This window comes from Apaloderma vittatum, unplaced genomic scaffold, assembly GCF_000703405.1.
Source record: "Apaloderma vittatum isolate BGI_N311 unplaced genomic scaffold, ASM70340v1 scaffold17938, whole genome shotgun sequence".
Lineage (NCBI taxonomy): Eukaryota > Metazoa > Chordata > Aves > Trogoniformes > Trogonidae > Apaloderma > Apaloderma vittatum.
This window is the reverse complement of record NW_009731467.1, coordinates 9081-21218: the sequence shown is the minus strand read 5'-3', so window position 1 is coordinate 21218 and position 12138 is coordinate 9081. Positions and strand designations below refer to the sequence as shown.

General features: G+C 47.9%; 1 protein-coding gene across 1 annotated transcript in view; it reads right to left on the bottom strand.

Moving 5' to 3' along the window:
* LOC104278280 (AP-1 complex subunit beta-1) overlaps positions 1-12138 on the bottom strand; it is a gene marked incomplete at its 3' end in the record, with an annotated part of 55401 nt that overhangs the window by 41802 nt on the left and 1461 nt on the right. The window contains exons 2-4 of the mRNA XM_009875202.1: positions 10859-10964; positions 9466-9601; positions 7580-7825 (exon numbers count right to left, since the gene is read on the bottom strand). Of these exons, the coding sequence (XP_009873504.1) occupies positions 7580-7825; positions 9466-9601; positions 10859-10964 (488 nt within the window). The remainder of the gene's footprint in view (positions 1-7579; positions 7826-9465; positions 9602-10858; positions 10965-12138) is intronic.

The window sequence follows — 12138 nt, the reverse complement described above, 5'->3', positions numbered from 1 at the left end:
GCTGAACCTCTCACGGCAGGTGGACAAGAAGCCGTTTGGGGACGGCTCCAACACAAAGGGTTTCTCCCTGGCACAGCTGAGTGCCCCCACAGGAAACCAAGCTCTGTAGGAAGCCACCGAGAGGCTGCAACCCTCTGTGCTTCTTCCTGAGAGCACCGTGCTCTCATCCCAGCCTGGACCAAGCACCTACCACACACCAGGAAGGTTTTTCTGCAGGTTTTTTTGCAGCGCCCTTGGCAATTTTCCTTGCGGAGGTTCTCACTGGCACCACCCCGTGGCAAACAGGGCTGTCTTGGATCCAAGCAACTACTTCGAAGAAAGGCATCAGCTAAGCATCAGCAAAAACCTTACGTAGCCCTAAAAACGGGGTGCAGTTACGAAACATCACAGCCACAGTGGCTTTTTTACAGCCACTGCTTGTCAATAGCTAGAAGTGTCTGATTGGAAACCTAACACACAGGCACCTGTGAATAAAATTCCCCAGCATCCTGAGTGGTACGAGAGACCCTGGAGCGATCTAGTCAGCAAGACCAATGCTCAGACATCTACTGGTAGCAGTAACTGGAAGGAGACGGGTCTCTGGTGAATGAAATTGTCAGTTAAGCCTCCTGAATGAGGGCTCTGGGAGGACAGACTCTGAGGAGTGATGGAAATCCATGCACTATCATACAAACTCGTTGCACCTCTCTGCCAGAGTGTCTGTACTCAAAAGGCAGGTAAAAGCACAGCCCCGATGGGAAGTGCTCGAGTGCAGCATCCCTCATCCACAAGCCTACCAGAAACAACCAGCCAAAATAAAAACCATGTCCCATGTACAGGCCTGAAACTCCCTCAGACCTGTTTAGGATGCCAACCTGGAGAAAAAGCGAGCTGTTCTCTAACCAGACTCCAGCCTTACTCTGGAGGAGCACTTGCAGGAGCTCAGCCCGAAGCCAAACCCGAGTTTCCAGAGGCCAGAGCCCAGGGGGTCAGGGTGGCTCAGCAGAAGCCACTGATCACGTGTGGCAGCTCTCCCTTCTGCCCCGTTTACATCTCCGCAGCCTGAGTGCTGCGGCACAGACACACGGGCCAGCTTCTGAACTCTCCCAGCAATCTCCCACCTTGCCTCTTTCAAGCACCCACCAGGTACATTAACAGAGCTGCTGCTTTGTACAGGCTCCTCCATAACCTCCACGTATTTATTTCCAGCTCGTTACTGCTGCCTGCTTGCTTGCAAAAAGCACTGCTCTCCCTCCCGGGCAGCCTCACGTGAACAGCAGGGACATACATGGAAGAGCCCTAAAGTGAAGCTGCCACTCTTCATCAGCCCTGAGCTATGGTTTCACTCACTGTAAAATATCCAGTGACGAGCAAGCAAATTCCACCTACTGATGCCTGCAAATGCCATCAAGGTTCTCCCAAGAAGGAAATATCACCTCCACCTGCGACATGAACAGATTAAAATAACCCAAAACACACGCAGGACCAACACAGACATGGTTGGGGGACTTCAAGACAGAACCTTCACTCTGCCACTGCCGGGTGGAAAGAAGGAGAGCTGTTTTTCAGCCAGGGGGGCACCCACGGTGTCTTGGAGACAGCCCCAGGCTGAGGACACGCTGCAGAGGCACAGCCCACAGCTCCCAGCAACGTTCTGCTCCACGCTAGGATGTGGATTTTCAAGTCCTTACAACCTTCACGAGCAGGAATCACAAACTCAGCCGGCAGCGGGGGTTTACTCTGCGCACTAGATAAAACAGCAGCTGCAGAGGGGAACACACACAGCTGTGACATGAGGACGAAACACTCTCCTGCGCTCACGAAGGTGGTGCTGTTCCACCCTCTGTCGGACAAGGCAAGTCCCACAGCCCAGCCTGCCTCCCACAACATCTCGTCAGGACTCAGAGGACCACCAACAGTTTCCCAGGGAGGGGTTCATTTCTCACTTTTATTACACAGAGAGGGATAAGATTCCGGTGAAGTACGCAGCGGAGGGCAGCCCAGCTTCTGTTTCGAAACAGGCTTATGCCCCAGGACATGATCTCAGAACGCCATACTGTAGGAAAAAGAACAAAAAGAGGACCTTCTGGCTCCATAAGGTCATCCAGGAGGCCCAGACACACACTTTTGAGGTTCTGGCTGGCACAGAAGGAACCTACATGGCTGGCAGTGCCGGCAGGAGAGATGAGAGCACTGTGATTTATATCAAACAGGGTTTTAGTCCAGTCTGTGAACAACAGAAAGTCAGTACTGCTAGAGGGAATCCTGATTAGATCAAGATGGACCTCACCATCTCTACTTGTCAGATCCAAAGAGATTCCCTTCTTAGCGCAGATTAATGCTAAAGGCAAACCCCCCGGCAGAACATATTATATTCCACACGCCTGCTTCATTCACTGATCATCTTCTTACAAGATCCCAGTTTACTCTGTATTGATTCACAAGTGTTTCTCCCAAGGAACTGCAGTGTGCAGATGATGCAGAACATGACACGTTACTGGACAGCGCGTAAGTGCTGTGTCTATACTGCCCACGGAAACAGAGGAGCAGAACCAGCCACACCTGCAAAAGCTTTGATTCAGCACATGGCGGGGACAAAGCAGAATACGAGGAAGAAGAAATGCTACAAGAAGGAATTAAGAACCCAACAGCACCGAGACAAGAACTGGGAGAAGGTGATACCCATCTAACTTCAGCCATGTGGAAAACAGGTAGATTGACAAGAAAACTCTTCCGTGGGTTAAAAGTTACCCCAGAAGGTCAAGGATGAAAAATATTTGGTCAGAAAGGTTGTTCCAATAAGGCTTAGGATGAATTTCCTCTTACATTTTTCTGTTGATATTTATATTCCTGAAAAAAAAAATCAAGTGCAGTGACAAAAGCCAGGAGGGAACTAGTTACAAAACAAGGAGCCTAAGCAGCAACAGCCTTGGTTCTGCTTTCAGCTGCTGCCATCTCCTGGCCTTGCTCTTCCTCACCAGGGCTCAGCACTTGCAGCGCTGCAAGGACGGGCAGTCAGCCACTAGGTCTCACTCTCAGATATCAAAACAAGGCAGCATCAGGAAAAAGAATTTAAAAAAAAAAACAAGTTTGCCCAAGACCTCAGAGATCCTCTGGCCATCAGCAGGTGTGTAACAGCCCAACCTCCTTCACCTCGCTGTTACCTCCTGGGGCTGCCTGGTGCGAGAGGAGTTCTGCGTTTGTGTACAAGCCCTTGGTGTGTGCACAAGAGTCCTGGGGCGTCACACTGAAATCACACTTTCCTTGAACGTGAGCGCTATGGGAGGACACGCTTTTGGAGTCGCACTGTACCACAGTCGCCAGCAAGAAGGGCCCCGAGGACCGAGTCAGCCCAGCAGCACGGGACAGCCCAACGCAGCCCAGCCCTTGGCTTTCTATTCATCCAGAGCCGGTTCTGCTCAGCTTCATGCAGCACGAAAGAGAAGGTTTGCCTTAAAGACAGCTCTAGTATGAAATGAGGGTTCCCTTGATGGAGGGAAACTCTTCGGCAGGATCCCAAGTGACAAAGGGCAGCCACGAGCACTTTAGGCCCAGTTGTAAAATACAATTAAAGACTCTGTCCACAATCAGACTCCTGCAGCGCAACCAGCCAGGAACTGATCCACGCCCTTGCCGGTGTTACGGCCCCGTCACTGCACAAGGTACGGCATCTTGGGGACCTCAGCTGCAGAGCACTAAGCCACCAACCCAGCTGGTAACTTGTCATACGTATCTGCAGAACCACAGAACTGTCTAGACTGGAAAAGACCTTTAAGATCACAAGTGCAATCATTAACCTAACACTGAGGTAGTTCTCAACTTAACCATACCCCTCAGCACTACGTCCACCTGACTCTTAAACACCTCTAGGGACTGGGATTCCACCACTGCCTTGGGCAACCCTTTCCAATGCCTGATAACCCTTTTCAGCAAAGAAACTCTTCCTAATATCCAATCTAAACTTCCCTTGGAGCAACTTGAGGCCATTTCCTCTTGAACTCAGGATGAGTTCACCTGGGAGAAGCATCCTTCTTCACCTCGACATACCCCTTCATCTTGCGGTTCTGAGAAAGACTTTTTGCTCAGTCACTATGTCCTGTGCAAGACAGGAAAGTAATGTCATAGGCTCCACTGGTTTTCTACCCATTTTGATTTGCATGTTGGACCTTACGGATTTGCATGAAGAGAAGTACCCCAGAATTAAGCCTACTGAGAAAAGGTTGGCCTTTGGTAGTCACTTTATAAAGGGCTCTCAGTTCATGGCCTCACAGGACTCCACGAATCACAGACTGAAGAAAAGCACTGTTGGACAGTATTTTGTAACAGAGAAGTGCTGAAAGGAGTTTCCCAGGGTCGCTTGCTGAAACACAAGACTACCCCAGAGTTGTGTTAATTCTTCAAGATGTTTATAGAACCTGACCTGGCAATTCATACGTATTAGTACAGATCCATATCAATGCGCAGGCAATTAGAAACTTGAATTAATCCATCCCGGAGAAACTGTAAAATTACCATGGAGATTTTTCAGAAGCAGCTAGTGAACACCCAGACTCGGGTGTCGGTCCTCTAATCACAACCACCATCGGCTCACCTGGAAGGGTGCAATCCTACGCCCGGTCAAAAGATCATCCTATGACTGTATTTGAACCGAGGCCAGATCCTGACAGCAAAAAGCCCAGATAAAGGGGGAAAGCACTTGGCTGGGCACCCAGAGCACCTCAGCAGGACTTCAAAGCAATGCCCTGAACAGCCCCAATCTCCGTTCACACAATTGTGTGATAACAAACCATTAGTCCAAAACTATGAAGGAAAAAAAGAAGCCAAAACAAACTCAAAACATTTCCGACAAGGTCAGCTCCAGCTTAGTCAGGCATTGCTATGAGGAGGGTGATTGGAGCTGGTAAAAACATGCCCCCTGCTCTCTGCACAACGACGAGACAATCAGCTCGCCACAGATGGAGTCGTTACTCTACCCAGCACCCAGCTCGAATGTTTAGTGCTTGCTCATGTGCTAGAGGCAGCCAATTACAAAACCATAATCAAATCCTTCTCAGAGACTGTTTTTTCAACACAAATTTTTCAGTTTCCTGCTCAAAATCCTCATTTCTCAGAAGAGAATGCAAGTGTGGATTTTCCCATCTACAAAACTCTGCTTCATTAAGTGTCTAATGTTGCCTGTTTCCGCATCATTAAAAGAGAAGAAACTTATAATACAAATACAAATGAGTTTAGACAACAGGTTGCAGTGATCAAGATGCACCATTTCCAGAGGAAGAGGCCGTAAGGACAGATCCATCTGTACCATTCTTTTCAGTCATCTTCCTTTTGATACCCAATACCAACACATTTTTTCACTTAAGAGCTTCCAGGCAGGGCTGCACTCTGCCTGGCCACAGAGAATTAACTTGTATTTGTGTGCAAGTTGGTATTTAATAAGGTGCCTGGCAAAGACAACCCCTGGTCAGCATGAATCCTCGCTAGAGTTTCACATGGAGAAAAGAGCAATGAGCTGGATGGGTTCACTAGGAAAATGAACCTTAATCAGAGCCGGATGGCTTCTGTACTTTTGAGGGAACCGCTGTGCCACAAAGGCACGAATTTCAAAGGGGATCAAAGCAATAAACTTAACTAGAAGGAATGTCCGTATCCACTAAAAAATTGTAACCAGATTAAATATTGTATTAAATCAGCAGCTGTAAGAGCCCCAAACCTGCTAAAAATCTCTCCCTGTACGCCCTTAAGAAGCAAGAACATAACGCCCTGTGGTAAAAGCTGGGAGATGAGAACACTGAACACCAGCAACACGATCCTCTCGGGGCCTGCACATCTGAAAACACACCACAGGCCTCTCCTCTTCGTGACTATCGCCCCCCCAAATCGCATTCTCCTGCCTTGACTCCTCAGCTTGGGGAAGAGCAGGCGAGCACAGCGTGGGGCAGGGGCCGGGATCCCACGCAGCTCTGGGAGCTGCAGGCAAAGGTTTCACCGTGCCAGCCCATCCTCGTTACCACCAAGGAACTCATCAGCTCTACTGATGTTTTATTAGGAAGGCCTACACTACTTTGGGAGGTTTATTTAGCAAATGGAGCGTATGCTGCCCTTCGGTATTTCTCATCTCCAATCATTTAAGTCAATATTAAGTTAATGGACTTTTGAAACCGGTATCGGTGCTCCCATAACCAACGGCTCATTTACCAAAACAGTTAGTCCCATAGAGATCCCCTAGCAGAAAGGGCAAGCAAAACCTTATTAATTTCTCCTGAAGTACCACATCTTTCAGCCTGAGCTCCTCGACTCACATCCCCGTGGCTATAATCAGCAGAAGAAAATTAAAGAGTTGGACCCAAGGCTAAGAGAGCAGGAGGTTACACCCCTGGGCACAGCACACGCTGCTGCTGCAGCTGCCTGAGCCAGGGAATGCCAGGGGCCAGCAGGTAAGTGGAGCTAAAGGAGCCCAACCAAGGACTTTCAGAGCCCACACGACACACCCTCAATATTAAGTTAAATAAGTAGGTGTTCTCCTATACACCTTGAAATTGCCTAGACAGGGACCTCTTCAAGTAGTTGTCAATATTCGTGCAGAAACCTGCCGTTAAAAGAGAAAATCAGGGAAGACAAAGGAAACTGCTCGTAAAAGGGCCCAGCTCTCAGGGGCAACAGGCGCTGCCGCGCAGACTTGTGCCTGGCAAAGGCAGACGCTGCAGCGCTGCTGTCTCTAGAAAAGCAATCAGCAGCCTTCCCTCTCCTACTAAATGGGTGGTGCCTTATCACCACCCCTCGATTCATCCAGACTTGCCCAAAGACAGCTGTAACAGGACAGTGATTTGCTTTATATGGCTTGATCCAGACGCCACAGAACGAGCTGTTAGACCTGCCCTAATGCTAAAGTATGTCTTTAAGAAGGATCAAACGAGAGCTGTGCTCTACAAGAGCTAAAAAAGTAGCAGTCACATCCTTAAACTGAGTTAAACTGAGCTGCAGAAGTTTTTTTTTCCCTGTTAGGTTTGCAGTAGACCACAGGAAAAAATAATTGAATGAAAGGATTAGGCAGAGGAGCACTTCGGTCCGTCGGCCACAGTGGAAGATGCCTGGTGTGGAAACGCAACCTTCATCAAACTGTGATCAAATACCGATTTAGTATGTAATTTACTCCCGTGAAATTCTTGGTCTTGATCTCCACCTCCGCTCTGATGACTCATTTAACCCTAATAAAGACACAAGCATTGATTTTCTCCACTCATTACAGGCGAGTGGATTTATCTGTATCAGTGAACGAATTGAGCCAACCTCTTACTTCAAGAAGAGCCAAAGCCTGCAGGAAAGCAACAGCTACAAGCTGTCACCAAGGTAGCAGCATCGAGTATTTCGGGCTCTTCTGACTCATCTCACCAGGAAGTTAAACTTCTGCTGCAGCACTCCAGACACGCAAAAGAGGCAAAAGCAGGAAAGATCTGAGAAGAGTTTTCCTGTTTTCCGAGGCAACAAGTGTTCTCTAACCAACGTATTCATCACGGCGCATCGGTTGCAATTAAGCCTTCATGTTTCTGATCATCTGCCCATTACAAACCCAAGCAACGTGCTGCAAGGACATATACGTTACCATGGGATTGGAGTCTGCAATCAGGTCACGCAGAGAATCCAGAAATCCTTGGTCCTCCACCATCTGGGCATTGATGTCGTGCAGCTTCGCCACACAGACAGCGGCAGTCTTTCGCACGTAAGGGTCTTCATCCTTCAGACACTTGCGAAGAGGCTCACACAAATACTCCGTGATCTTGTCCACCCTGATGCATCCCATTGTACGGACGGCCAGAGCACGGATCAGAGGGTTTGGGTCTTCACAGTCCTGCAACAGGAAAGAAGATGCAGCAAACAAATCTGTACCGCTTGCCTGCAGCCAGAATCAGGCTGGTTTTATTTCAAACCAACCGCATTCTCCTGATTACACGCTACAAAGAGGCAGTTATTTCAGATCGGGGATAAAAGGTGGGATTTGCTGCTTCAAAGAAACATTCGGCACCACCTCAAGATGGTTCCACGCTACGAGCTTGTAAAACTGAGTCCATCTCTGAGTCCACTGGTTCTCTCATGCAAAGCTTCCTTCAAGAGGATTTAGCAGCTGCAGCTAAGCTTGAGACAGCTCTCACCACAAGCAACTTTCATGCAAGGCAATACACTGGTTTCCAGCCTTACTGGTTTAAAGGAGCAGGAGAATATAACAGGAAAAATCAACAACTAAACACAACGCAATCGGTCATCAGGGCCTGCTTCTCCCAGGCCATCCACTCTAGACACAAGGATCCCTCAAGTTTGCAAGATATGAAGCACTAAGCAAAGGCTCGGCTAGAGCTGCTTTTCTGAGGAGGAAAAAGAAAAAGCAGAAGGGAATATAACACTTCATACTTCAAGACCACGTACTTTGCCATACATCCAATCTAACTACATCGCTGAGCAACTCCCCTCCAAAACTAGCCTACAAAAGGGTGGCTGCAGGGCGACCTACAAAAGCATGAGGTACATTTACCTCTCACTGTTTTCACTTCCTACAGCTGACAAAACACCTGAACGCATCAACTGGGAAGCGCCCAGGAGAAGTGACAATGTCCTACCAGGGCGGTCAGCACCCTGAACTGTGAACCGCGTGGGAGGTGCTGAGCTGGTGCAGACTGGTGTCACCACTTTCTCTGTACTAACACTTGTCCCAAACACTTGCCAAAAGGGACATCAGATACTTCCTTGGGTAGAAAAGCATGAAGCTGGAAAAATATCATGTTTGTTTGTTAGTCTGTTTCAACAGAGTTAGAATTTAAAGGTGACAGAAAACAACATTCTTTCCAGAGAGGAAGACAGGGACATCTTCTCTGGCCAGAAGAGCACACCTACTCTCAATCCAGGCCCTGTCACCTCCTTCAGCCTCAGGCACCGCAATAAAAACTTAAAACATAATCAGATTCCCCAGTGCCTCATATTTTCTAAAACTCCAGGAGGAGTCTCAGACTTTTTCCGAGCACCAGGTTTTAACTTACATAACGTGGGACTGAAATAACATTTCCTAGATAAGGAGAGGCACCTTGGCAACAGAATTAAAGGCAATACAGCAATCAGGCTGTTATTTTTCCAGTGGACTGTCTTCCAGTTTCACCAGAGATAAAGGTTTTCCACACAAGGCACAGCCGAAACATTCAAACAAGAGGGGAACACCCCTGTATCAGAGACACTACAAAGGCTGGAGGATGGCACAACACAAAATTCATTATCCAATACTGGAACTCTCTAATGATGGTTAGTGAAACAGCAGCAGCAGCTTCCCCTGGGGCTGATTTTCTCATAACTACTTGCGTGGGCCCTCTGCAATAATTATCAGTAGCGAGTGAGCGAAAGCAAATGCAGAGAGAAACAACAGCTCACACAGGCAAAAGGACAAAGGAGATGCTCCGAAGGCCACCATGCCAGCCCCTTTCCGGCTGGGCCGTGGGAGCAGGTTACCTTCACAAAGCTGTTGACAGCCATGATGGCCATATCTGGCTGACTTTTGGCGTAGTTCATCAGGTACAGGTAGACCAGCTTCTTCAACTCCAGGTTGTCGGTCTGCATGCAGTTCACGACATCAGGCAAGAGTGAGCTGGACAGGCAAGAAAGGAGAACGGAGAAAAAGCTGTGAGATTGGATGGCATATAAAGGGGATAGGAGCAACCTCACAGAAGCCAGGAGAACTGCAGTTTCAATTTAAGTACCCCGCTGTCTAACGAAAGGTCAACTGCCACCCCAAAACAGTTCGCAATGGCTTTTATAATAATCATTTAATCTCTTCTAGGGATTTAACACAGGTCGGTTATGAAACAGGCTAAAACTAATGTAATTTCCTAAAGGTGTTCTAGCTGGGGAGTTCACCAAACAAGAAAATTCTGCCATGCCAGGTCTGCAAATGAATCCACCAGTTTTAAAAAAAAGAAAATTTGTTTAAAAATGTTTTGGTAATGTAGGACACTTACAAAGAACCTGCCAAATTCCAGACTAGTAAACTCCAGAGCAATTAATTAGGAGCTTCAATGCTGACAAGCTGAGTTTCGCTCAAATATCAGGCAGCAATCTCTAAAGAGCTGCAGAACACAGGAAATTACCGAAGGATATCTGCAGCTCTCAGGTGTGCTGGAGAGATCGAAAGGTGAAAGGCAAGTGTCACTGGCCAAAAAGATTATTTTTTTTCTTCCCTCCTGTTTAGGTGTTTCTTCATTCTACGATGAAGTCATGATGCTAAATTTGCAACCTTATACAAATTTCCGTGGCAACAGACCAGAGTGCCACAAATCCAGGACTGCCACATGGCAGACTCCAGGAACAGAAGAAGCTGGAAGGGAGGAAGCATTCTCTCCAGCAAGTTTTTCTGGTTGCCTCAAAGACAGAAAAAAGCACTGGTGGCAGCGCTGCAGAAGGTAAATGCCTGCAGCCTTTAGGTGCTATGAGGCAAAGGTTCAATTTAAAAATCAGTCATTTTAAAATGTAGTTTCCATTTATACTGTGAGGAACAAGGCTAAGAAAACCCTCGGAATTACCTTTCTAACACTAAAACCCAGAATAGCCAGAAGTGAGAAAACATCATTTGAAGTGACCTACAAAATCGCTGAATTCTGGATGGGTTTTCAAATAAAAAGGGGTAATCCAGCACTGAAAACAGTTGTTTCTTTTGTTCTGAGTAATAGGAAGGAGGTTGAGAAACCTGTGACTCGAGCACAGCACGGGCAAGGACCCAGCCAGCCTCACCACCCAGCCACATCAAGGTGACAAAGTCCGAGCTGGTTCACGGTGATGCGTGCCGCCACCTCCGAGCGGCTCCTGGGACAGGCAGAGCTGCTACAGGTGCGACAAAAGTTGCTTTTACCTGACATCCTTGCCCACAGTCATGGCTGCAATAACCTTCTTTACGGCTTCTTTCCTCTTCTCTTTCTTCTCATTATTGAGTTCAGCCTTCAGTTCAAAAATCTCTCCTGGCAGAAGACAAAACAGATTGAGTCTCTTGGGAGAAGAGCAAGGGCTCGCTTTAGGGATAGCTCAATAGTGATTTTTATCTTTTTTTCCTTTCCTGGCCTGCAGTTCCCATAAAGCTGGCACAGCAGCACGTGGAAGCTGTCAGACCTTACAGGGAAGAGGGTTCAACGAGAAGCAAAGCTGTGACACTCAAGAGAACGATAGGGGCTCCACTTCGCTGAGAAAAGGGGTTAACGAGAACCACGCTGCGTGTTGCAGCTCTCCCACTTCTAGAACATGAAATCCCATCACTGAGGCATCTGTTGCTCAAAGGCAATTATTATATAACTAGGATGAAAAGATATTTGGAGACACCAGATTTGTGCCTGCAAGAAGAACCACTACCTAAACTAGGAATTTTGCCCAGACTTTAACTTTTGCTCATCATCGCCCGCTTCCTGTGAATGCGACGAGTAAACAGGAGACTGCGGCACAGCCCCGGCACCGCCACACACAATGGCCAAAACGGAAACCACAGATTTAGTCCAGCAGAATAAATTCCTTCCAAGTTAGAAAGACAGAGCTGCTACTAACAAAAGCAGCCTATAGCACAGCTTTCCTGGATTCTGAGGCTGCCAAAGCAGCGTTTCCCCTGACACTGCTGCTCCCAGAACTAGAAAGTTAGTTCAGGGACCACAGAAGTGGGAAAGTAAATTTGCAAACTCAGCCAAGGTGTGCAAAAGACTGCTCAGGAGGCCTCTTCCAGACAAAAGGACAGAAAGCTGTATTCCCACGGGCTAAGGCCACATTACAAATATCAAAATCTGTCTGACAAAATATATCCTGGCCCTGAAACTTTGACTCCCACGCACTAATGCCCCTCTGTCACATCAGCAGCACTAACTACTCAAGAGCTTCACACAAAAAGACTAACAGGTACTTCAGAGAAGAAGTTACTGCTCTGAAGAACGCTGTGCAGCGACCACTCGTCACACCTCCTGCCCGAGGAAGGGCTGCTCGTGTTGCTCACCCTGAGATCGAAGCGGAGCGGAGCAGCACACTCACCAGAGCTCAGACAGTGCAGGCTGCCTTCCTGCAGCCTTCCCAGAAAAATCTCCTTCAGGACTGAACTTACTGACAGAGCTCACCGAATCACAGAATGTCAGGGGTTGGAAGGGACCTCAAAAGATCATC